This window comes from Oenanthe melanoleuca, chromosome 8, assembly GCF_029582105.1.
Source record: "Oenanthe melanoleuca isolate GR-GAL-2019-014 chromosome 8, OMel1.0, whole genome shotgun sequence".
NCBI classification, from domain to species: domain Eukaryota; kingdom Metazoa; phylum Chordata; class Aves; order Passeriformes; family Muscicapidae; genus Oenanthe; species Oenanthe melanoleuca.
The window spans coordinates 27,599,045-27,624,671 of NC_079342.1; the positions used below are offsets into that span (position 1 = coordinate 27,599,045).

At 53.1% G+C, this 25,627-nt stretch overlaps 2 protein-coding genes across 2 annotated transcripts in view; both read right to left on the bottom strand.

Annotated features, from left to right (window-relative positions):
• Nucleotides 1–1,194: 1,194 nt before the first annotated feature.
• Nucleotides 1,195–11,422, bottom strand: QSOX1 (quiescin sulfhydryl oxidase 1). Its single transcript, XM_056498029.1, has 12 exons — nucleotides 11,114–11,422; nucleotides 8,932–9,032; nucleotides 7,578–7,626; nucleotides 7,294–7,396; nucleotides 6,434–6,524; nucleotides 6,060–6,205; nucleotides 5,473–5,610; nucleotides 5,234–5,363; nucleotides 3,311–3,433; nucleotides 3,057–3,201; nucleotides 2,638–2,817; nucleotides 1,195–2,313 (listed from the first exon to the last, which is right to left on the bottom strand). Exons 1-12 carry the CDS (start codon nucleotides 11,379–11,381, stop codon nucleotides 1,583–1,585), a joined length of 2,205 nt encoding a protein of 734 aa, XP_056354004.1. The 5' UTR covers nucleotides 11,382–11,422; the 3' UTR covers nucleotides 1,195–1,582.
• A 6,912-nt stretch (nucleotides 11,423–18,334) lies between these two features.
• CEP350 (centrosomal protein 350) overlaps nucleotides 18,335–25,627 on the bottom strand; it is a 69,443-nt gene continuing 62,150 nt past the window's right edge. Inside the window, 1 exon segment of the mRNA XM_056497396.1 lies at nucleotides 18,335–22,373. Within this exon segment, the coding sequence (XP_056353371.1) occupies nucleotides 22,209–22,373 (165 nt within the window). The 3' untranslated portion in view covers nucleotides 18,335–22,208.

Consider the following 25,627-nt stretch of genomic DNA (forward strand, 5'->3'; position numbering starts at 1 on the left):
GCAGGGCTGCAGCGATGAGACCTTCCCCATCCATCCATCACCCGGCAGTGGGCAGGGCCAGCCCCCGGCTCGGGAACCGGCCTCACTCCGCGCTGGGACGAGACGCTGAGCCCCCGGGTAAGGGACATGGCCAAGGTGGGGCAGAGGTGGCAGGAGAGCGGTGCCAGCCCCACAGCGCCTGGAGGCGTGACCGCGCACAAACATTAAAGGAAAGATGGAGAGAGACAATTCATTTCACGGGCAGGTGAAGAAGGAAGGACTGGTGGAGGCAGAGCTCCCGGAGCCAGGGCAGCAGCGGAGCTGGGCACCCTCCTCACCTCCCACCTGGGCAAAGTGAAGATATCAAGAAAAAGGCTCCAAATCGGATTGACACCCCCCCTCCCCCTTAATAAAGTTTATTATCGGCCGGGCTCTAATCCTTTTAAATCCCCCACGCAGGGGGATGGGCCAGGATTAGGGGAGGGCAGCGTAATCCCAATGAATTTGTTACAGGGGGATTTAGACAGCGCTGGGAGAGCAGATGGCCCCGGCCCTGGCTCTGGAAAACAACCATTTTCCTTAATGATTCCTAACAAGGATAAAAGGGCAGAGAGAATCGGGGACAGGCCCAGGGGGCCCACACCCACGGAAGTCCTGGTCCCCAGGGATGCTGCCGTGTCTTCCTGCTCCGGACCACGGGCATGGGCAGCACTGAACTGCAGCTCCACACCTCATACCAACTTTTTTTCCAGCAGCTTCCTGGTCCCAACATACTTCCTCTGCTGACTCCTGCTTGAGGAGAAACCAGGAGCCATCCCAGCCCTGGAGATGTAGCAGATGTATGGGGGACAGCTGCCAAGAGGTGCATCATCCCCAAGCAAACGGCAGAAGAAAACATACAATAACAATTAAAAATACTGAAAGGATTTTAAAACCAAGTGTTCTTCCTGAGGTGGGCTGGAGGCAGGAGCAGGGACATCAGGAATGGGATGTGTTAGTCCAGTATGCCCACTTGGTAGGGACCAGCCAACAGAGCAGGGCAGGCATCGGCAAAAATAATTTATTCCACTAAGACAAGCAGAGAACGAACAACAGCGTGGGGAGGGGGCAAGGAATGGTGGGGAGGCCCCGGGCCACATCTCAAAGAGGGGTGACAATAATGCATCTGAATCCAGGACTGCTGCCCCCACCCAGCAATGTCCACTTTTTGGGGGGGGGGGGGGCTAAACCTCCAACCCGCTGGCCCCACTAGTGGTTGGGCCCCAATGGGCTGCTCTCCAGCACAGAACTGGGCTTCCCCATTTGAAAACAGCCCAGCACCAGGGAGCTTCTGAGGGCAGCTGTGTACCAAAACACAAACCACCGTTCATGTCCCAGCTCCCACACGCCCAAAAACATGGCACTATGACTTGAGAGAGGGATGCTCTGACACCACCTTCCTCCCAAAAAGAGCTCTCCACCCCCGACCCCAGGTGAGACAACTGCCTTGAGCAGGGCAGCTCCTGAGGGGGATGTGCCAGACCCCTGCCTGCTGTAGGACAAAACATTGTCCCAGGAGTGTCCTGCCTCAGCAGCCCTGGGAAAACCCCGGGCCCCCAGCCCCTCAGGCCAGGGGGAAGCCAGGGCGGCCTTTCCGGGCGCGGGTGCGGAGGCGGAAGAAGGTGTACATGCCCAGGAGGCACATGGAGGAGAGGAAGTAGAGGGCCACGCAGAGGCTGATGTCCAGGCGGGAGAAGCCCAATCCGAGCACGCGCAGCCAGGGGCTCCTCCGCAGGCCCTCCCCGCCCTCCTCCGCCTCCTCCTCCCGCAGCAGGATGCCGGGGCCCCGCCGGCGCTCCCTGCCCGCGGCACCGCGGGCCAGAGCCACGGTGTCCCGCTTGCTGATGCGCCGCCGCCGGCCCGCGGCCGCTCGCAGCGCCTGGCTCCTGAAGTGCTGCTCGCTGAAGGAATCCAGGTCCACGATGTCCTCGCCCCCCTCCCGCACCTTGGGGTTCAGCCGCACGATGCTGGGGCGCCGCGGCTCGGGGGAGCCTGGGCGCCCCGGGACTCTCGCCTCTCCCTCCGTCTCCTTCTCCTCCTCTTCTCCTCTCCCCCTCTCCTCCCGCGGCCCCTCCGTGGCCAGCCTGACGCCCATCCCTTCCCTGACCACGGGGATGGGGTCGGGCTCGGCATAGTCCATGTAGATGTTGGCCGGGGAGAAGTGTGCCTTGAGGAACGTGACCACAGCCGGCTCCTCCCAGGCATGAACCCCCCGCTCCTCCTTGTGGCACTGGGGACACAAGTCTGGCGGAGGCCACTGCAGCTTGGGGAACTTGGGGTCCTCCGTGTCACCTCCTGCAGGGAACGGAGCCAGCGAGGGGGTTAGAGCAGACATGTGATGCACCCTCCCCCTGCATAACCATCCCAGAGAAGCCAGCAGCTGGGGATCAGGACGCTGTACCTCAGGAGGAAGGGTCCTCCGAGGGCAAACAGCAGCTTTGGAAGCTCCCTGCAAGGATCATGTAAGATCCAACTGCATCTCTGGGGCACTCTGATGCAGTGTGACCAGCTGCTGTCCCCTGGGATGGGGGACAATGACAACAGGAGGTTGCAGGAGGGATGCTCCTCCACCTCACCTGCCCGTTTCCCTCTGACTCCCCTCGTGGCAGCCCCCCTTACCCGCCAGGCGAGCGTTGACCTCGTTGTGGTGGGACCAGAGCCAGAGCACGGCCTCCTCCCTGCTGGCCACCCTGTCCATGGACTTGGCCGCCATGGCCTCGAAGTGCTCGGCGCACTCCTGGCAGCCGAAGAAGTGCCGGACGTAGCAGCGCATGGTGCTCAGCACCTCCAGGGGTAACTCTGGGGGAGCAGAGCACAGGGTGAGTCTGGACCCCCCAGTGCCCCAGCACAGTCCCACAGCTGAGGCAGCAATCCCACACCCCAAAACTCTTGTCTCTTGTGCCCATGGAAACTGGCACTGGATGAGATGAAGAAGGGGGGGAAACAAACCTTTGTCCACATGCAGCATCCCTACCCAAGCCAGAGCTCAGCTGGACACTCCCTCCCTGAGCCCCTGATGCCCCCAGGGACACTAGTACCTTTGTCAGGGCCGTTCTGGGCAGCCTGGACAGTCAGCAGGTGGAAGATGGTCCAGAGCCCACAGGGGTAGCCACGGAAGTGGCGTTCACTGCCCTGACAGCCCACCCAGGTCACGTTGGTGGGGAGCACGGAAGGGTGGGAGGCCTGGTGGACAGATGGACACGGCATGATGGGGCTGGCATGCAGTGCCAGCTGGGGGGCAAGGAGCAGGGTTAAGAAGAGCAGGGGTTGGGGGTCCCCAGGGACATCTTACATCTCTGTTATTCTTCATGGCCTCCTTCAAAACAGTGCGGGGCAGCTCAGGCTCTGTCCAGTTCCTCAGCCAGGCATCCAGGGTCTGCAGGTAGGTCTGCACGCAGGGGCGCCCTGGAAAATACTGCAGAGTGGGGGGAGAGTGGTGAGAAAACAGATTCCATCCTGGGAGCAACAGGGCAGCATCCCTGGCTCACCAGCACAGCACCAGCATCCTCTCTGCTCCCCTCTGATGGAGAGCAGTGTGGTCCTGGCAAGGTATTGGTGCCTATCTCCGACGGGCTGGGGGCTGCAGCTTATCCCCCAGCCCTGGGTGGCAAGTCCTCTGTGTGTATGTTCAGGCTCCAAACCCCAGCCCCAACTGAGGGAGGCAAAAAGCCACTCTGTCCATAAGTCTGGCAAAGCCGATTAGCAGCTGCACTTTAAAACCACTCCAGGGAGAGGAGCAGCCTGGCAGCCCGTGCCACCAACAGACCGATGGACAGAGGGACTGACCTGTGGGGAGGAGGAGACACCAGCACACAGAAGTGATGGAGAAGTGAAAGAGTTTGCTGGGTCTGAGCTGTTCTTTTTCCCAGGGCCATGGGGAATCACATGAAAAGACCCAAAACTGCAGGGGAATTATCTGTGAGCTGACAGTTGTGCTGCAAACACTACATCCCCCAATTACTTGGACAGCAGGCTTTGCTGTGTGATTCCCTGCCTCCAGGAACCACTTTTTTCCTCTCTCCTCCCCTTTAATACCTCTTGGGAATGCAAGAGTTAAGGCTGGGACCTGCCGGCTGAGCTCCCCCAGGCTGAGCCCTGGGCTGGCAATCCTGGGGATGCTGCTCCGTCCTGTGGATGAGCAGGGCAATGGCAGTGCTGGCTCAGCATCCCTGGGGAAGCACCAGTGCCCACTGCTACATAGAGGGGAAGGTTTGCAGGAAGAACTGAAAATGGATCATAAAACCACCACTGCTCCCAACCACCCCAGCACACTGTACCCATGGGCAGGGAGCTGGTGGCACGGGAGCTTATTTCCCTGTCTCTGTAGATCACATTAAAGAGAAGAAGTGCAAGGGCAATGGTTGGAGGCAACTAGAGGAGCCACAGGAGGGTCTGAGGACCTAAGGCACATGTTTGGAGCTCTTTCCTAGGGGAGAGCAGATGGGGGTGGGAGCAGGGAGTGTCTTGCATATCAGTGAAGGCTATGCATGGTCCAAACTGAGTGCAAGACCATGGGTGACAAAGGAGGGAGCAAAGAAGGAAGGCATGGCCCCAGTCTGCCAAGTAGCCTGGGCTGTGACAGGGATTGGATTGGGATGGACAGAGGGCTCCTGCATGCCTGGTGGAGGAAACAGCCAAATGCAGCAGGACTCCATCACAGCAGGAAATTAAACTGCCCTGCTTGTGCTGGCTTAAGGCTCTCAGTCACTTCAGCTGTGCCAGGCCCAACACAGAAGAATAAAGGAGACCTTAAATTAGGCTTGTCTGGAGCCTGACTCAGAGTGGGAGTTCCTTTCCTGGACTATTATCAAAGGAGCCTGCAGAGATTGGCTCCCTGAGCCAAGCATCCAGATCAGAGTGACAAACCCCTGTGACCATCCCTGACACCCCAGCCTCTCTTCTGAAAAGACCTCCTGCAAGTGATGATCCCACTGCCACCAAAGCTGGCAACACACATCCTGTTTGAAACACTCCAGCACCCCCCTCTTAGCTCCCACTGGGATGCTGGGCTGAGCTTGGAGATCCACACGGATGAGGACTGCCTGTCAGCAGCCACAGGACACACTCAGCACCAGGACACAGGGCCCACAGCTGAGACTGCCACGCTTCACTACCTGTGAGAGTACTGGGGCATGGTGGCCCGCACCATGTGTTTGCGTTTCACAGACACAGGGAGGCACAGGCAGCTCCTCTCCTAACACCCAGAGCTCCTCACCTTCACCAGTGTGGCCACGTAGCACTTGAAGGCAGCCAGCTGTGCTCCCGACAGCGAGGAGGCACGGGCAGCCTCCACCCGCAGCGAGTAGTGCAGCGCAGACTCCAGGTCGGCCATGTACAGCTTGGAGCTGGGGAGGGCAGCGCAACACGAGGCTCCATCAGCCCCTCAATCCTCACCCCAGGGGCTGTCCCAGCTCCCAGCCCCTCCCCTGCCCCAGCCTCAGGGTGGGGTCTGACCGGTCGGCTCGCAGAGGATGTGGCACGCGGTCGGTCTCGTTGGTGCTGCTGGCCGTGGCATTCAGCTTGTAGGAGCCGCGGGTGATGCCCGTCAGCGTGCGCAGGTAGTAGGTGTAGAAGGAGCGCGCCTCTATGTGCCTGCCAGGAAGGAGAAGCCCTAAGTCCCTCTTCTCTCCCAAACCTGACCCCAAGGAAGGAAGCAAAGGAGAGGAAGACTTAGCCAAGTGGGTAGTTCAGGCCTGGGGAGGGAGGGAGGGGTACTCCCTACTCTCCACCTGGCTCAGCAGTGGGTAGCCTTACATGCATCCTGGAGCGGAGCTGGGCCCCAGGGTAGCCATATCATGCCACCTCCAGGCAGGTGTGGGAACAGAATAGCTCAGTCACAAGGATTTTCCCTTCTTCCAGCTCCAGCCAGGGCTGGCAGTGCAGTTCAGTGCCCATCAGCAACCTCCCACCAGCCTCCCCTACTCAGCCACTCTCTCCTTCCTAATGCAGCTTCCCACAAGTACAAAGGAGCACAGAGAGATGAGGCACAAGGCTGGCACCCCACCAGCATCCCCAGAGCCACACCCGTGTCTCACACTCACACGGGCAGGCGGGAGAAGGAGCCGTTGCGGAACAGCAGGTATCCAGAGGGGAAGGAGGTGACGCCGAACTTTTCCACAAGCTCCTCCTCGCTGCTCAGCACCCTCCTCACTGCAATGTTCTCATACTGCAGCATGTCCAGGGCCACCTGCAAGCCCCAGGGTCAGATGGGGGGCAGAGGGATTTCCCAGCCCCGCCAGGGAGGCAGCAGAGCTGTTCAGTGCCCTGTGTAACATTTGGCACTGGCTAAGCTGTGTGCAAGCTGGGTAGGGTGGCCTCCTGGAGAGAGCTGCCTCGCCAAAGGCACCCAGGAGTTATCAGGCACCAGGGACACAAACTCCCAAGAGAAATGGGGGATGAATGCAGCTGTACCCACCTCTCTGCCCACAAAGGAGTTGCTCTTCTCGAAGATGAGTGCCAAGTACCGGTCTTTGTTCCTCTGGAAGAAGGTGCGAACCTCCTCGGCGCTGCAAGAGACGGTGGGCGGCAGCAGATGCCTCGGCATCAGCAGCATGCTCTGCCCTCCCCCTCACAAGGAGGTCGACCCTTGCCTGCTGGGATTTGGTAGGGAATGCTGGTGCAGGATCAGCCACACTGAGCAGGCAATTCCTCCTGCTGAAGTTTCCAGCTAGTTTCCTGCTCTGGTTCACAGGCTTTGAAAAAACCCACTGGGTTTGGCCAAGGAGGTAGAAAACAAAACACAGGCAGGGCAGGGCAAGGCAGGAGGGAGCTGCACACTCACCCAAGGGAAAAAACAGCAATGAACTTGAACCAGGGCTGGGGCTTTTTTGGCTAAGACACAGAGGCATTAGAGTACCCGAGGCATGTGCCTGGCTCGACCAAGGCTCTTTCTCAGGACAATGCAACAACTGCTTGCATCCAAGCAAGGACAACTCAGATACAAATAAAATCGTACAGAATCAAGAAAACCCTTTTTCAGGACAGGAAAAAGCTTTTAACACAGCTCACTGAGCATGGCATGACACTGCCAAGTCCCAAAGAATCTGCAGCCCAGGAATTGCTTGCTCTAAGTAAGGCTAATAAGCAGGTTTGTTAGCAGATGTGATAACACAGCTCATCTCATCTGGGCCATGGAAACAGCTCTACCCTGGTCAGGTCATCCGTGTTTCCCTGGGACATGGGCAGTAGCTGCTCCTTGCTCATTTTGGGTTCAGGATTTCCCCAGAAACCTGTTCCCATGGGACAGAGGCCACCCTGGCCTCCTGCTGCCCCTACCTTGCTGGCTCCAGCGGAGGACAGGCGGGTGGCCAGGCATCCTGGCTCTGCTCAAGGTTGGTGATGATGGCGTGGCGCAGATCCTCCACAGTGGCACTGGGATCTGCAGGGGGATAGGACACCAAGGGCTCAGTCCTAGGGAAGCCAATCCCAGGGGCTGAACCAAGGGAAGCTGCTTGGAGCTGCCCCCCCCAGAGATCCCTGATATTGCAGAGTGTGGGAGGTGTGGGGCAGCAGGGCCATTCATACCCTGGGTAGAAAACCCCATGGCTCTGAATACTCACTGGTAATCCTTATCCCATCTTCTGGCTTCTTGCTAAAAGCTCTGAAGAACTGAAAGGGAAAAAAAAAACCCACAAGGGGGAACTGGAGTGAGTGTTTGGAGTAGGACAGGAGACAGTGCAACCCAGCAGGCTGAGACCAGCTCTGCCTCAGTTTCCCCACAACACTGCAGCATGCCAACTGACATCAGCCAGCACAGAGAGAGCTCCCAGCCATGTCCCCATCTTTTAGGGCATCCCAGAGGGAAGGGGTGCAGACATGGGCTGGGAGCCATGTACAGTCAAGGGCTGAGCACTGGCAGGCAGTGGAGCAGGTGTCCCCAAGAGTCCTAAGGAGGCAGCCAAGGAGGAGACCTTCCCAGTCCTGCAAGCCAGTCTCCCTGCTCCAGAGCTCTGACAAAGCAGGAAAAAGGGGGGGGTTTGCCAGTCCTGGCCTCCCACAGTGGCTCCAGTACCCAGGGCAGAGCCAGAGCAGCAACACCAGGTTGCATCAGCCAGGTGTTTGCTTTGCAGGCTGGGCTGGGAGCTGGGACTGTTTGCAAAAGGTGCTTGTCATGGACACAGGGTGTGAAGCAAGTGACATCTTGGTATGGCCACATCAGCACACCTGCCTGCCCCAGGAGATGTTTCCACCAGTGCCCAGGGCAGTAGGCACTTGCTGAGACCCCAGGGCAGGGCTGGGGCCAAGTCAACCTGCCTGGAAAACCCCAAATCTGACCCTACCTGGAGCTGAGCCTGTAAGCTGGGACTGTGGGCACGTTTGATAAAACCTTCATTCCTACCCATTCCATCTCAAGGCAATCCTGGTTTTAACTGCTGGCTGTGGCATCTGGAGTGCTTTGGCTTCACTGCTTGTATTGGAGCAAGGCTCTGTTTGCAGCGGGAAGCTCTGCAGAACAGTGTTTTGATACAGCTAAAGGCCTGGACACAAGCCCAGGAGGAGGGATGGCTCCTTGTCAGCCACCACAAGAGACTCCTAGGAGTTGCAACTTCCCACAGCATCCCCGTGCACTCCTCCAAAACCTGTGCCTACAACCTCTCTCTGCCCTCAAACAGCCTTTCTTGTTTCCAACTCAGGATTCAGACTCTCATCTAGCAGAGATCCAGCCCCTGTGTTTCGCCACAGAACAGCAGTTTGGTTTCCCCCGCTCCTTGTTGCTCCATCGCCCAGCAGTTGCACTGTCTGCAGCCAGTTCACAGCATTGTTTCAGGGAAGGGTGAAACAGCTTCAGCCTGCAAAGCCCCAAGGGGAGTATTTTGGTGCAATACCCCTGCCAATCCAATTGAGCAAGAGAAGGACAGGCCAAAAGGCAAAGCACAGCAAAACCTAACAAGCACCCGGCACACGCAGTCTCACCTTCATGGTGGGGAAACCAGTTATCCCAAAATCAGAGCACACTTGCTGGTTGTCCTCGTCAGCACAGTCGATGGCTCCCAGGATCACTGCAGGCCTCCACTCTGTGGGGACAGAGGATGAGGTCAACATAGCTCAGCAGCCACACTCTCCCAAAAACCGCCTTCCTCCCCACGAGTGCTTGTGGGGACAGGAGGAATCTCCTGCTGTGCCAGCAGCAGAGATCCTCCTGTCCCAAACCACTGCTTGCCCCTCGCAGGACAGCGACCGATGGTTTGCAGGCCTGAATACCCAGGGCTGTGGTCTCTGCTGGTGTGTGGTGCCCTACTTTCCTGGCAGCAGGAACACAGGGAAAGCCGTGTGAGGTGGGAGCTGGCTTTGCACGCCCTGCTCTGCCAGTGCCGGAGCACAGGCAGCTCTGCCCGACACTGCCTGCCTGGCTGGTTCTGCCTGTCCAGCCTCTGCCCCAGCTCCTGGGAAGAGGACACCAGGAGAAGGGGAGGGATGGCTAGCCACAGCTCAGGGAGAGCAAGGAACACAGGCTCCAGCTTGTCTCACCCCAGACCAAGGGCACAGCTGATAACCAAGAGGGAACAACCCAAAACCAGCAGCCAGGCCAGGACATGCAACAAAGCCTGCCCAGGTTCTGAGCATCCATTTCCCCTTCGGTGAGGCCAGCAGGCCCCTGGGGTAAAACACATGAACAAAAGGGGGCATGGAGGCATTTTAAGCAGCAGCCTCTAAAAACCAGCAGGAAAATAGAAAACAAAGCTCTGAGCTGGCTTCTTTTTAGTGTAAAGGACACAATCTGGAGAACACCCTGCCTATCCTTAGAGTGGGACAGGGAGGGACATGGCACTGGCATGCAGATGGAGCCCATGCTGCCCTAGGCAGGAACACACTGTCCCATGTCTCAGGCGACGGGACAGGTGAGCTGCTTCCCACTGCCCTGGCACTCGTGGCACAGCAGGGCTGGTGACAAGCCCTGCTGCAGAGAGCCAGGCACGTTCCTATACTCATCTGCACGTGGCGCCTGCAGGTCACCCTAGCATCCTCCCTGTCCAGCCCACTCCTATGAAAACCCGTGGGAACGGCAGCAAGGATGCTGAGCAGCACGGGGGCGGCTTCCCTGCCCTGCCTCCATGGGCATATTATCCACGGTCCGGCCTCCGGAGCAGGGAGCCCTGAGGGAGTCCTCCTTTGGAGAGAGGCCAGGAGAGCCGGCATTGCCCCGCGGGACCCGGGCACGCACCCCATTCCTCACATCCTGCCCGCCGGGGAGCTCTGACGGCATCCCCTCGGAGGGACGGGATGCCCGGCCGGCCCTGACTCACGCGGCAGCCACCGCGCTGTGTCAATTAGCGCAATAACAGGGAGCAGCCGCGCGCACCCCGGCGTGCCGGGGGAGGCAGGATGAGTCCCGGCGGGACGCGGGGCCCAGCAGCGGGGTGTGCGGGTCCCCAGGCACGGCTGGCACCGGCCAGGCCAGGCATCAAGGTCAAAGCCGGGAACAAACCAGCTGGGATCAGCGCCAAGCAACCTGCCAGCCCTGTCCCCGCAGGCAACAGGAGCAGCGAGGCTGAGGGAAAGTCTGGGGGGCAGCGGGATCCCCCCCATGCCTGGGGCAGGCTCAGACTGAGCTTCTCCCTGCCAAAGGAGGTCCAGGGATGCTGCTAAGCTAGGCCTGAATATCTGGGGGGAAAAGCTGAGCACCGGGAGGGAGCTGGGCCTTCCTAGGAGGCTGACGTTCCAGGGAGGCTGGAGCTGGGCCGCAGGGGGGTTTGGGGAGCTGATGGAGAGCAGGGCAGAGCGGATTGAGGGACGGCGGTGGGAAGGACACGGAGAGGATGCAGAGCCCGGGATGCAAGGACGATTTAAGAGTGCGGGCGAAGAGGACAACGGGGCAAGGACGCAGGAGGGATTGCAGGATGCTCCCGGGACCCCCCTGCGCAGGGGCACGGGAGGAGGATTTAGGGGTGGTGACGGGCGAACAGACAGAGACGCACGGGGAATTTGAGAGTGCAGGGGCAGAGACACTGGGCGCTGACGGGAGACAGATACAGGGATAAGGGGTGGGGGGTAACGAGGTCAACGGCAGAGGGAGGGATCGGGGAGCCGCCGGGGCGGGCAGGCGGGGATGAGGAGAAGGGGGGGGGGGGGGGGCCGGCGGGGGCCGGGGACTCACCGCGGATGTCGTGGGCCAGGGCCCGCCATGTGGGCGCGAAGTGGATGCAGTGCCCGCACCAGGAGGCGAAGAACTCGACGGCCCAGGCGCTACTGGAGCCCAGCAGCCGCCCCTCCGCCTCCGGCCCCAGCAGGTCCAGGGGGTCAGCGGCCGAGTAGAGGCGGCCAGGCCGCGCCGCGGGCACCTGCAGCAGCAAGAAAAGCAGCAGGAGCGGCGGGACAGCCGCCGGTCCCCTGCCGCCCCCGGCCCGCGCCCGCCGCAGCCACATCGCCCGCCAGGCCGGCCGGCACCGCCCGGAGCCGCCTTTAGCGCCCGGAGCCGCCCGTAGCACCGCCCCCGGGGCGGGGACGGGGCGGGGACAAGCGGGGAGCCCCGCGTCGGGAGCCAGCGCCCGCGCCCACCCACAGCCCTGGTGCCCCGGGGGGAGCCCTCACCGGGAGGAGCCCACACCAGGCCTCCAGCCCCCGCCTCGGCGCTCCCATCTCATGGGGAGGGCCTCATTACTTCCCTCCTCCCCACCCCCCACCTTTGCTGAGGTGTTACCCTTCCGTGAGGGGACAAATGGCATAAAATTTATACTGATAAAGTGAGGACTGCCCAGGGAGGTGGCGGAGTCGTGTCCCTGGAGGTAGGAGTTTGAGGAAAGAGTGGAGGTGGCACTGAGTGCCACGGCCTGACAGGGTGGTGTTGGGTCACAGGCTGGACTCCATGATTTAGGCCTTTTCCAACCTAACTGGACCTGTGATCCTGTAATGGCAGAGGCCGCTGATTCAGCCCCAAAACGCACGTTGTCACTGTCGTGGGCACCCTGAGGGCAGTGCCCTGGTCAGACGCCCTGACACCTGCCAGCGTCACTGGGCACTGCCTGGGCACCCCGTGGAATGGGGACCCTGAAGACATCCCTCCCTCTTCCCAGCCCTGCCAGTGATGCTCAGTGACACCCACAAAATCCAATTCCACATCTAAAAAAACCAGCCTTCTACCCCCAGTGGCCCCTTCAATGGAATGTTTTCAAACTGAGAGTTAGATTAGATGTTAGAAAAAGAAATCTTCCCTGTGAGGGCAGTAAGGCCCTGGCACAGGCTGCCCACAGAAGTTGTGGATGCCCCATCCCTGGAAATGCTCAGGGCCAAGCTGGATGGAACTTGGAGCAATCTGGTCCAGTGGAAGGTTGGCAGGATGATGGAATGAGATGTTCTTTAAGGTCCTTTCCAAGGCAGAGCATTGCAGGATTCTGTGATTCCATCCACCCGGCCAGAGCCAGCCGTGCCTTTGCTCACGCACACACACACGTCACCGGCTCCCAGACGGAAGGTGCCCGTTGCTCAGTGCCCCGGGGCAGAGCCAGGCACTGCCGGGGTGGACACAGCCCCAAAATCCAGCCCTCTGCTCCCTCCCCAGCCCCTGAGGCCAGGGAGCCTCTGGCACTTGGGATGCCCATGGCTGCTGAGGGCTTGTTGCTGGCTCTGTACCCAGGAAGGCCATTATCCGTGCTGGGCCCCACCTAGGCATTTTAGGCGGACCCGCCGTGCTAGAAAAACAAGCCTGCCAGAGCCCAGGCTCACCAGGGCAGCGGAGGGCAGGGGCTCCACATGGGGCACAGCTCTGGGAAACGACGGGGTTCCCTTACACAGCCTGGCCTGGGGACACGGAGCATGGTGGGCACAACCCATGGGATTGCTCCCACCCATCTTCTGTGGGTCCAGGTGGATGGGAATCGGGCCCAAGATGGTCTCCTCCAGCCCTGTCAGCTGTAATTAAGTTCTTAAGGGATTATCACGCCTCGTTGTCTAACCAGGAGAGAGAGAGAGGCACAGCCTAGCCTGTGCAGGGCTGCTCTGAAAGGTGGTCCCTCACTACTGACAGAGACTTTGCCAGGACTTGTCCTCATCCAGCTGGTGATTAAAACACAAAAATCCCCATGTTAAGGGAGATCACCACCGTTATCTCACCCGAGATTTAAAACCTTATTTTAAGGGCTCATCAGCTTGATTAAGTTACCAAGGCAAAGGAGAGGTGCTCAGCGCCAGGCCAGTGTAATTGCCTGCATACTCCCTGTCCAGCTCACCCCTTCCTCCCAGGCAGCCCAAATTCCTCGAATCCTTTTTTAGATACAAAAGCAGCATCTAACACCAAGGCGGAGGGGCAAGAGCCCACACCCCGGGGCTCTGGCTCCTCTGGAGGTGAGCCATGCCATTGCTCATCCCCTGGAGCCCTGGGGTGGGGATGCTCCTGCTTCCTGCTGCCCCGGGAACAGCCGGGCTGCTACCGACGACCCTACTGCCCAGCTGGCACGTCCCATCCCCAAGGCTCCCCAGGTAATAAACTCCTTCAGCACAGCAGCAGGGTGTGGAGTTTTCCAGGCACAGACTTGCCCAAGAATCCTTTTTTTCCTTTGAGTGCTGCTGCAAAGCAAGAGATGAAGCTTTTCTTCCACTCCAGACTGGGAAGAGACATATTTTCATGGCAGAACACCCTGAGAAAGGGCATGGGAAGCCAAAGACAAAGCAGAAGCTTTGAAACAACCCTTTTAAAGTTGGATTTGAAAGCAACTAAGATGAAATAATAGCAATCAAGAAGCAGTAGAAGTCTGGGGAGGTTTTAGAAATGCCCTCTCAGTGCTCTCTTCCTTTTTGTCCTCTCTGGCTGCTAATGGAACTTGCAGGTAGCAAAACCAGGACACAGGTGCTGGGTGACTCTGGATGCCCAGCTGCTGCCACCCAGGTGGTCCTAAAGCTCAGCTTTAGGCTCCCATGGCACATTAAGGAACCTTCTTGGTTTTCTCAGCAAAGCCTTCAGCGCCTACCTCAGCATCCTTAACTTCGGGGAGAGTTGTGCTTCACTCCGTAGCTAGGCCATGGGCTAAGGATGACCACAGAGATTCCTGTGCTGCACAACTCTGTGCAGCAGCTGAGCAGTGGCTTTAGTTCATTAAGCTCATCAGCTCTGAAATCTCCTTTCCCAGACTAACACCCAGCAGGAATCTCCTTGAAGTCAGTGAGGCGTGGGCAACATCAACAGGCTGAGAACCTCAAAGGCGGCCACAATCTCGCCAAAATCATTTAAGCCCTGCAGAACTTGTTTTGTGCACCCAAAATGGATCATTTTCAGACACAAAGTTACTCAGATCACCTCTGTGCTGGGTTAGAGAGGAGACAAGGAAAGAGTGGTTGGATTTTATGTGTTCAGCCCTTGAAGTGGTGGAAAAGACTGTATTTCAGAAAATTGAGAAAGGCATTTATTGTCCATTTTTAAAAGCATGAATCAGAATTTCTGGGTGAGCAGACCCAGGACCTCTTCACTTCCCTTCAGTTGTGGAGGTTCAGGGCCACAGGGAGAATGGACTTTCTTCCTTGAAAATTAAAAAACACGTTCCTACCTAATTGTGTGATTCCAGGAACTGACTGCAAGGAAAACATGAAACCAATGCAAGACTCATGATACAACCATGGCAACCCCATAATTGGCATTTCGGAGGCTGTTCAGAGAGGTTTGCATCCAACACCCCTGAAAGCCCCTTGGAAATACCAGCTGCAGAGGAGGCTCAACAGTTTTCCTTCATCCAGACTTCACAAGATGATGAACTAAAGGAAGCCCCCCTTGATCTGCAGCACAGATCAAGCGTGGTCCTGTGAATTAAAGGAAAAGCCTCGCTCCTCTCAGAAAGCGAGGGAAAATTGTGCCACCTGCCACCTCCCTGACATTCCAATACAAGGTGGCACTTTTTCCTTGGTGGCACTAGTCACACCTCAGCTGAGACATGGCCTCAGACGAGACCTTTGGCAGCACCTGTGCCACAAACCTGCCAGCTTCACTGAGACAGGGAATAACACCTGGAGTGAATGTGAATCTCGACTGCTTCCCATACTCTGCATTAGTCTGCCAGGCTGACACCTGAGAAGACCAGGATGGCCCCTCGAAGCCCCCACTGGCAGCTGGGAATTGCTGACTCCACAAGACAGGCTTGGTCGGAAATGGTTGATTTCTACCTTTCAAGCCCAACCAGCCTGTAATAACAAGAGGCACAAAAGCAAATCTGGGGTGCATTCTCAGGATGTGATGAATGTATTCACATAGTTTGCGTCTGCAGAGAGAATACAGCAGTACCAGCCTGCTGCTATTCACCCTCTGCTGATTCATCCCTGCTCCAAAGGACAGCAGCCACGCTGCCCTTGCTCTTCTCAGAAGAACCCAGGGAGACCAGGAGGAACCAGCACTGCCATTGGTATGTCTGGGTAGGAAACGTTTTACCTGCAAATTTCACATCTACTAACAGTCATAAATGATTACCATGACCCAGGTTGCACGGATCAGATGTTTTCCAGTCCAGCTCATGTTCCCAGCTTTAAGTAGCAGATCGGAGGGCACACCGCCCAGATTTGCCACATCATTATTTGGCAGGTGGTTTAATTGCAGCGCATGAAACTGAGAATACCACAGGGATGACAACGGAGCGCTCCTCTCTTGCTCTGACAGTAGTCCTGCAACGTAAGCAAGGCTCACCTACCAAGGGCTGCTGTGCCCAATCACAGGTTCACTGAGCAGCGCTGGCTCCATCAGTCCACAGAACAACACAGCCAGACACAGACACTGGACCAGGCTCCTTGCTGAGCTCCTCAAGCCAAGCCACAGTGGGATCCCCTGCAGCCTCCTTTATTTTGCTGGAATCAAATCAAATCAAATTTGCGACACCCCCCAGAAGTGGTGTTACTTCCACCTCCAGCAAATTCTCAGACAAAATCTGAGTTTGAGTCAGTCTAGACTTCATGCAAGAGGAAGCCACTGGAACCCACATCAGGGAGGGAACACAGCCCAAGGGATACAGCAGGTCTTGTACAGGTGGAGCAAAGGGCTGGAAAACTGGGGCCAAGAAAAACATTCAGAGCAGGAACTAACCACCTGCTCCAGGCCATTAGCACACTTGGCAGGCAAAAGAAGGTATGTATACTTCAGGAGCCTCCTCTATGCCCCTGAACCTGCCCAACCATCACCCTCCTAAATAGAGCTACTCTATTCTTTTCTCCAAATTTCTGCAGGACCTTATTCAGGAGGAGGCAGGAAGGTGCAGGGCTGGGGCTACAGGTTTTGTTTGCTCCAGTTTCCAGGTCTCACAGGGTGCCTTTCCCTCCCCCACAGGACTGGCACCCCAAAAAGTGCCCTATGCTTCAAACTCCATTACATCTCATCTGCATTCCTGCCAGGCAATGGCCCATGCTCTGGGCTGGGTGCCAGCAGCTGGGCAGCCCCCCTCCTCTCCTTCCTGCACTCTGAAGAGCTGCTGGTGTTCAGCAGCTCCCCACCAGCACCTTTTCTTTCCAGGGCTATTAATGAGAGCCCAGATATTGCAGAAGCCCTTGTGCTAGGCAGGGCACAGGACGCCTGGAGCAGAGTCAATGTTTCAAATGCTCCACTGCCAGGTGTCTTAGCATGTGGGATGGCTGCAGCTGGCACCACATCCCCAGGGAGGCACCTGGGAGTGGGCTGTACCTGGGAAGGGAGGCACCAAACCGTCCCACTCAATCCAGAGTGCCATCGGGAAAGCAGCTGCTGGCCATTGGCCAACCCAGGAGTTTCACCAGGTCCACAGGCTGTCAAAGCATGCTCTGATGGTTCTGGGAAGAGTTGCACAAACACCACGGGTAGAAAGTCAGTGACAAAGTGAAGCAATGTAGACTTGCAAATGAGGAAATGAGAGCCTTCATCACGCTGATTGCTGGGCATCCTGGGCAAGGACAGCAGAGCAATGCAGCAGTTTGCTGCATCACGCGCCGGAGCGCCTTGGCAGCACTCCCACCGCTTGAGCCGTTTTTAAAGGAAGCCTCTTCTTCAGCCAGAGAAGCCCTGATCAGCTTTTTTTTCAACGAGAAAGGCACTCTGAGCCCCTTCCAGGGATGGATGCAAGTAGACAATTGTCCAAAAATACAGGACTCGTGGAGTAAAATTGCTGCAGGGCAAGGCAAGGCGCGACACGGATGCTCTCCTGCTGCTCACTATTGAGGACACAGAGGCTGCAGCACCACTTTGCCTCAGCCCTTTGGACATCCAAGGACCCACCACTGCATTTGGCCGGTTCAAGCGCTGAGCTCAGAGGGCTGTGACGTCCTCCTGTCTGAGGACTGTGATGGCGTTCCCAGCACGCTCCGCTGAGGACCAGTCCTACGGCACACCGGCACTGCAGGACTGCAGCAGAGCTGCTTCCATAATGGAAGCCTGAATGCAGCAAGTCCTCCTCCAGGATGAGCTACCTCTGCTAAGGAAAAGCAAAGAACAAGTAACTGCAGTGGTTTAGTTCACACAGGTCCCCCCCATTTAATGCAAACAGCCCTCCCAGGCAGGTCAGGAGTTGACGGTCACACACTGTCCTCCAAACTGGAAAGACCAATGCTGGGTTTTGTACAGAGACTGCAGTAAATGGAAAGCAAAGCCTTTCCTGCTGGGCTGTGCATTAATAAAATACACCAAAACACAGCAGAGGTACTGGAGCAGGGGTGGCCACAGGCACTGAGGAGGCTCCTGTGCTCCCTGGCTCACACTTTCACACTGCCACTCCATCAGCACGTGCCTACACCTGTGGTTTGGCACTGTAAGTGCTTGGCCATCCTCTTATGGAGCTCCAGAGCTATCATGTGTTAGAGTGATCTGGTTTTTTTTTTTGTTGTTTGTTTGTTTTGGGTTTTTTTTGTCCTGGAAAGAAAGCAGCAAAGATTTAGAAAAATTCCATCAACATAAAGTTTCCAGGGAGCAATGTTTGCCCCTTGGTGAGGAAGGGACTGGTGCTGCTAACAGCAGCTCCACAGAGCTGTACCGATTTAAGAGCCTATTTGAGGGATACAAAACAAGATTGAGGCTCTAAAGAGCCTCACATAATTCAAAAACCGTTGTTTAACAAAGAAATATTTTAACCCATGAGGTTTTAAAACATATTTTAAACAAATATGTGCAAGTAGTAGCTTTTCTCCCAACAGTGAACTCCTGCAATGATTGCTTAGTGCTATTTTCTGGTGTTATCAACAGTCAGCTTTAACACTAAGGAAATTGTAATAAAGTTATGATTATAATTAAGGCAACTCTAATGGGATTTTGTAGACTGTGATTGGCATCCCAAGCACAGCATAAGACAGAAAGGGGAATGTACAAGGGACAAATCTCCAGGACACCATCAGAATTAGCAACTGCTTGGGTAATTAGAAAGCTCCATTTTATAAAAATGAGAAAGCAAGATTACTTTATAAATCAGTTTATTTACAGATTTTGTTCTCTTAAAGTACATTTCAGTTACCAAAGATATTTACACTGGTGTACACAGGGACCACCCTGGTTATTTTACAGTTCCTAATTACAAAAGAAACTCCCCAACCCCTCCACATCCTTGGGTCTGTCTACTGTGCAAAGCTGCTGTGGATGTGAACACGAGCTGAAACTGGCCCAAACCCCAAGTTACCAGGTTATTTACACATACACAGCAAATGGGTTTCATTTCAGCATCTCCACAACACAGTACACAGGGAGACTGAGCCTCCCAAAAGGCGGCTTTGCAAATGTGTATCAAAAGGCTCTGCAAAATCAAGGAAAAAACCCTAGTAAATGCAGGTTAATTACAGTATTCCTTTTTCATCTGTATATAATTTTGCATTTAACACTTAAATTACAAATAAGTTCAATAGTTTGCTTTTCTCCATTTTAGTTGATTTGTAAACACTTCAGATGCACTAAATAACTTGTAAGATTCAACTGTTTGTCTGCTGAAAAGTACTTTGTTTTCCTACTATTCTTAAGGTAGCAAAGATATATGAAAGTTGGAACTGCACACAGTTCCTCGCAGAATAGTCACTTAAAAGATCTCTGTCACTGTGCTACTGAAGGTCTTCTGCAGGTACACACTTATTCAAGTATTGCAAAAAGCTAAGGCCACTTTTTCAAAAAAGGAAAAGAAACAAGATGGGATTTTTCAATCCCTCATTCCACCTTGTGAGCAACAAGCCTTCTCTGAAAGGCAGAAGTACTGATATTCCAGGGCTCGGCTCACAAGAGTGTCCTGCTGTTAGAGAGGTACTTGCACTCCATGTTCCCACAAGCCTGGGCTTTCCCACCTGGCTCTGAGATCCTTCCAAAGATGGAGCAGCAAGCCCCAGTGATGACAGCCACTGCCCCAAACAGCTCACGGCTCTCAGCAAAATGTCCCAGTCTTGAATCTTCTTATGTGGTTGCACCGAGATAACCAGGATGCAGAAATATCATCTTGGTCTTACAAAGGGAAGGTTGGGGAGAGAAGCAGAGAATTCAGCCTGTTTGTGGGACCCCAGGCTTCCCCATATCTTCTCACTACCAGCCTGACCCTTGCTTCATTGCAGTAATCATCAGCCCACAAGTACTCAGCCCACTTGAGGTTTTGAACATACACTCATTTCAAAGCAACTCAACACACGTGAGGTATTGAGAAGGTAATTCACGTACGTTCAAGTCAATTTAGGGTTGCTCCTAGCAAGGATTGCTACCAAAAAAAAATCAGTGATGTCTGCAAAGGAACAAAGCTATTACTTAGACATGGCTTCCTTCTATCCAAACACGTTAAAAACATTTAGTGCTTCTGTGGAGGGTACTACAGCCAAAAGACAACAAGCACACGATCTCCAATGGACCCCTATACCCTCCCAGGCCCAACTGCCCAACCTCCTCCCTCCTGCTGGACAGACCAGAAACATCCCATGAGCCCCTCAGAAAGGCAAAAAGCCCTGGGCATGCAGGACAACCTTCTCAACACGGGCCATGGTACCTACAGAACAGAACCTAACCTGATGCTCTGGGTACAAACTGACTTTGCAGGTTTCTGTCCTCTTTCCATAATTGCTACCTCTAAAAATAGCAATCCTTGCTATTAAAAGAGATACACCCAGGAAAGGGAATCTGAGGTGGTGACCCAATTAGTGACACCATGCTGGTTAAATCTAGCAGCTTTAGTTTGCTTCTGTCTTAAGCATCCAAGGGTTTCCTGGTTCAGCATCATGACATTTTACATGAACAAATGAATAACTCGAAAAAAAACCAGCTGAGCAATGCTCCACCAAGACCATTTTGACCTTCCAGCCAGCCAGAAGGGCCACTACTGTGGGACATACATGCATATGCCCACTGAAGGTGCCCCTATCCACCATTACCTCTTCCTTGCTCTTCCACTCACAGAGCTCCCATGGATATGGCTCACCACTTACTCACAAGGAGGGGTGCTGGCAACACTACATCTGAGAATCTGCATGGACCTCTGGCAAATCCAACATTTCCCAGTGCTGTCCCTGAAGAATTACCAGCTGTGTGTCACTGTGCAAAATGCAAATATTCCAATGATAGCTTTCAAAAAATCCCAAACAATAAACAACCCAACTCAAAAAATAAAAAAGGTGGAAAAGAAAAACCAAACTGGACCAGTAGCAGAGGTATGCACAGGAGGAAGCCCAAAAAGCAAGCAGATGAAGTAACTGAGATGTCCCTGCCACGCCTGTTGGGGGCTGCAGCATCTTTGGGACACCTCTGAGGGCTTCTAAGTGTCTGACTACACTCCAGTGCCTGGAGAATCTGACTTTCCTCTGGGTCTTGTTCCAGGTTAGCAAACGGACATCCACTATTAAGGCATCAATGTTTGACCCCAGATTGTCCGTGTTCATCCAAGAAAAACACAAGAACAGGAAGAACAGGTCAGGAACCAGCACTCAGCAGAATGACACTGCAGATAAATGCAGCACCAAATCAACCACATAACACGGTGCAGAAGTTCTGGGAAAGGAAGTGACAGAAAGAGCTGGGAATTTTTCAGCTCAGCCGCCTCAACTCTCCATCGTCTCTGAACCAGGTGCTTCTGTTTTCAAGCTCCACTTCTAGACCTGTCTTTGTGTCCCACCCTTGGTCATTGAGGTTTGGTTCTTCCTACCTTCACCCCCCTTGTATCTGCCTCATGAAGCTGGAGGTTTTGGGGCTCTGGAAGTTTCCAAACCAGATGTTCTCTCAAGTTCGTCTGTCTCAAAACAGAAGACAGTGCAGCCAACTGCACAGGACACTCTCCTGTGACCCACTTAATAAATTATCTGAAAATAAATAAAAAACCCACAAGCACAAAAGATGCAGACAGTCAAGCACCAGACACCGCTTTCTTTGGTGAATACACTCTGTTCTCTGAATTGTTCAAGTAACAGCTTCTCCAATTCATTAGGTGACAGTAAGGGAGAAAGCTGAGGAATTGAAGGCCAAATTTTTGTGAGGAAACATTTTCCACTCCTGCATGTCTCGTGCCTGAGAAAATCCTGAGTATCCATTATCTGGGAGCAGCTGGTGCTCCGGGAAGAGAAGTGCTACACGGTAGGAGGAAAGTTGTCCATGGGCTCATCTTTCATGCTTGACATTAGGCAGGCTTTATCTTGCTCCACCTAGGAGCAAAGCAGCAAGAATTCTTTACTTGTAGGCAGGAAGCAACATCATCTAATTTCCCTGGACTGGGCTGGCACCATGCTTGGTACCACATCACAGAAGAAAGATGAAAACCAGCTTCACAGAGAAATTAATTAAATAGGCTCTGAAGCAGAAGGAACTGATGCACATTGTTAGGGCTGCAGGAGAAGACACGTTAAGATTATAACACTGTTCAGTATGGTAAGTCTCTGTTTATGACCAAAACCTGACCAAACTGTTGCTTCTCCAAATTACTCACATTTCCAAAGACAATTTGAGTACTGATGGCTGACCACCATTCCAGCAAAACAGCCAATATCCCAACTTAACCCAACCCTTTCAGGGAACAAGCCAAGCATGTCAAAGTCCCAGGCTGGGACCCTGGGCAGCTGCTGATAGTTATGTGACATAACTGCATTGGCACATGAACAGTCTTGAGCACTCCTCAAAGCAGCCTCAAGTGAGGGATCAGCTTGTTCCAAACAGTAAATCTGGTGCGAGGTCTTGGCAGCCAGTTCAGGTTCTTTTCATCCCATCTGAACTGCCTAGGAACCCCACGTGTGGAAGTCCAGCCACACCACATGCAGGAAGGAGAGCAGGTCAGGAGCCAGAGAGGCCTGTGACTCCAGCTGGCAGCTCTGAGCTCACTTCAGCACTGTCAGACAAGCAGCAGCCTCCGCTGTTTCTCGTTTATCTGGTTCAGTACATCAACAGTGTCTCTGATTAAGGCCTCGAAGATCCCATCTGCCAACTGCATCTTTACACACAGTTCATCCTCGTCATAGTTCACCCACTGTGCTTCTTCCTCGTGGAGTTCCTGCACCTTGGAGGGTAAGAAAGGCAATACAAACATTACAGTTCTGTTGCTTTAAAATAATATTGCCTGCAAAGTTCCAGAAAGAGTCCAAAGCAGAGTGTATCTGCCAACAACATATCTGTCTTTGTAAGAGATTACAGGAAACGCTTGGAGTGGCAAAACAAACACAGTTCTCTTTGAACCAGGCTATTTCACTGTATGAATGTTTTCTGCTTTTCACTGTAGTATCCATTTTTAAAGGCTTTCATATTCCTGCTCAAGTTTTTCATTTGAAAGGACTCAGCTAATGGGATATTCTTGGCCAACAATAGAAGCTCTATTAATTAAGTTCCTAATTACGTTTTTGCAAGAAGCTGATCCCATGCAGCTTAAAGTGGTAAGAAATAATGGAAAGCCCTTGAAGAGGGTAAGGAGAAAAAAAAAAGATTTCACTGCAGTTCAGTTTATAATACAATAAGAAAATTTTAGGGAAACAATTAACTTCCAATTCTTCTGCATAGGAAGACAAAATGCTTGCATGTGTTATACGACAGTATTACAACTCATTTGCACAGAATACTCCATGCTTCATTGGATTTGACAGCATTACTACAAATGGAATTTTGTACCAGTACATTTGAAAAGTACATATTTCCTTCTATTACTAAACTGTTGACAAAGAAAATCCCCTTTTACTGCTCACTGACAAATAGGTGGTTTAGTATCAGACTGAAATACATAATTTCATTCAGCAAATCAAGTCTTATTGAGAGTCTCTCCTAACTGGACATCTTCAATTAAACTTATTAAAAATTTGTCTTATTGACCATTTCAGTATTACAGACAAACTTTAACACAGCTCAAACTTTTTAGAAAAGAAGGAATGAGTGCAAACATCACTTGTATTTAAAATGACAAAGAAAACCTGTAAAAAAAAAAAAGCTCTGTCTCTGCTCAGCTTCAGCAGAAACCTCCTTTGCCCATAAATCTTACACTCTCAACTCAAAATACATTTGCAGTGTACAAGTGGGGCAGACACCTACACACTGTGAAACTAAGGTTGAACATAATGAAAAATCCACTACCCAGATCAGTATGCAATAGTGTTGTTTTCTGAGGCAGGACATAAACTATAGCCCCAACACACTCTCTTCCTTTTGCCTGAGGCTAAACCTCCCAGAAACTGATCTGTTTTGAAGCTGACAGCTGCTGTGGCACAATGATGATTCAATAACCCCAGCACAGTGTGAAGCCTGCTATGGGAAGCCCAGGGAACTGGCACTGGTGCAGGGTTTGCAGGCATTCATAAGGCCCTGGTTCGACATGGGGCTTCAGGCTGACAGCTCCTTTCTCCCTGCTTTAAGAGAGCCTGGGGAGAGGGGCAGGGATCTTATCCTCCAAACAGCTTTGGAAGAGTCACACTGCCTGCTTACAAATCTGTGCTACCACAGCAAGTACCTCTTTCCCACACAGCTGTCAAGGACCAGGCATTAATGGCTTCATTAGGCTTGTTACTAAAAAGGAAGAAGCAACATTATTTGCAATCAAACTTTGAAGGAGTGTTGTAGGTGAAAAATAATTTAAATGGAAGGCTAACAAGTGGTAGATAATTGGGTGTGGGTTTGTGGGGGGTGAATGTCTGAGACTCCTGAACTCTCACACAGAAATGTGCTGCCTGCAACCTGTATGTGCTGGTTGTAAATTCTGATAAAGTAAACAGCAGCATGTCCCAAGTCCTCCCATCAATAAAGAGGCATAAGATAGAAGCAGTAATTTGCAGACTGATCATGTGTTGTGTATCTGCTTCATGGACTATTTAGATAATGAAAAGAAAGAGACAGGGGTCATGAAAAGAAGAGGTGATGCTGAAAAAGGATTCCCTAAAAGCAGAAGCAATATGCACTCAAAGGTAGAAGGCTCAAAGGTAGAAGGTGAAGATGGCTGCTGCAGGAAAGATCCTAGAAATGGGAGAAGATCCTAAAGACAAAGGAGGTGGGTGGAGACAAAATCCCTTGGGCATGCAAGGGGATGCCCAGGGACCTCCACTGATGACATCCAAGGCTGGTAACCTGGAGTAGCTGCATGACAGTGACTGACAGGATTTTCTGCCCGACCCTCCCAGCCCAGCCGTGACTCCACTGCTGAAAAGTGAAGGCAAGACTTAATGAAGGTAACACTGGGGGCGGGGGAAGAGAGTAAATAATCAAGCAGGTTAAAAGCTCTGATCTCACTGGCCTTGAACAAATGTCCAGATCCACACTAAGTGTTGTTTATTCGGTCTCCCTGACAACTGTGATGAGACAATTTCTTTATGGTGCTCTAGCAGGGAAAAGAAATACATGGGATAAAGAAGTAAAAGTAAGCAGAAGAGGATCCAGGCAGAGAAAGGCTGGATGTTTTAACAGCACCAAACAGTATCAATGATTAATTTTCTCTTGTCTGTATCATTCCCCCTCCCTCAGAGGCAGAGTACACAATTTCCTCTGGCATTAGGAGGACTTCCTCGAGCATACTTTTGGAAAACTGCAAGAATGTGCAATTTGCAGCTGCAGGCAAGTCTTGTTTATAGTGTATTCAGAACACGTGTGGAAACTGCCGTGCTGCTTTGCAGCCCTGGCTGCACCATCTGAGCCAAGGCAGTTGTGACTCCTTTGTCTGGGAAAGGTTTGATCCATTTGCTGTGTTACCACAAACTTCTCCTAAGTAATTGAGACAGTTTCTTTAATATTTGACAACTATCATGGCTTGCATGGAAATGGGCTTTGCCCTGTCTTCAGTACTTTGCACCTTCTCATGACAAAAGTAAAACTTCACATATTTGATACCAGGAAGCAAGATCTCTATACCAGAAAAAACTGCATTTGGGTAAAGTCAGGAAAACTACAGTTTTAATGGAACTGAATTCCAATCTACATGAAAAGATAAATAGCGATGAAATGCAGAAGGTTCTGTGGTATTTTTTAATCTGTTCCTTTTTTTTTGTATGTATTTTTTAATTAATAAAACAAAAACACGTAAGGGGAGTATGCACACAAAAGAAAAACCAGGAAACCAGGAGATAACATGGTCACATGATCCTGCTGGCCATCTAGCAAATGTCACAGCACCTAAAAAAACCCACATAAAGTAATATAATCAGATGGAACTTTAGAGAGTGACTTAGCATGTTTTGATTTTTTAAGATTCCTGTTCAAAACCATGAATATCTCTTAAATAAACTATATTTCAGGAGTCAGTAGACTATTTGGGAGACTGAAAAGGACAGGCATCCAGATATAAAG

Excerpts from the sequence above, each read along its gene's own strand:
- QSOX1 (XM_056498029.1), bottom strand. The coding sequence starts at position 11,381 with ATGTGGCTGCGGCGGGCGCGGGCCGGGGGCGGCAGGGGACCGGCGGCT. Across the intron at positions 6,525-7,293 it reads CCTCCGCTGGAGCCAGCAAG|CGCCGAGGAGGTTCGCACCT; the intron begins GTAGGGGCAGCA and ends CGTCTCTTGCAG. Across the intron at positions 3,434-5,233 it reads ACGTGGCCACACTGGTGAAG|TATTTTCCAGGGCGCCCCTG; the intron begins GTGAGGAGCTCT and ends CCCACTCTGCAG.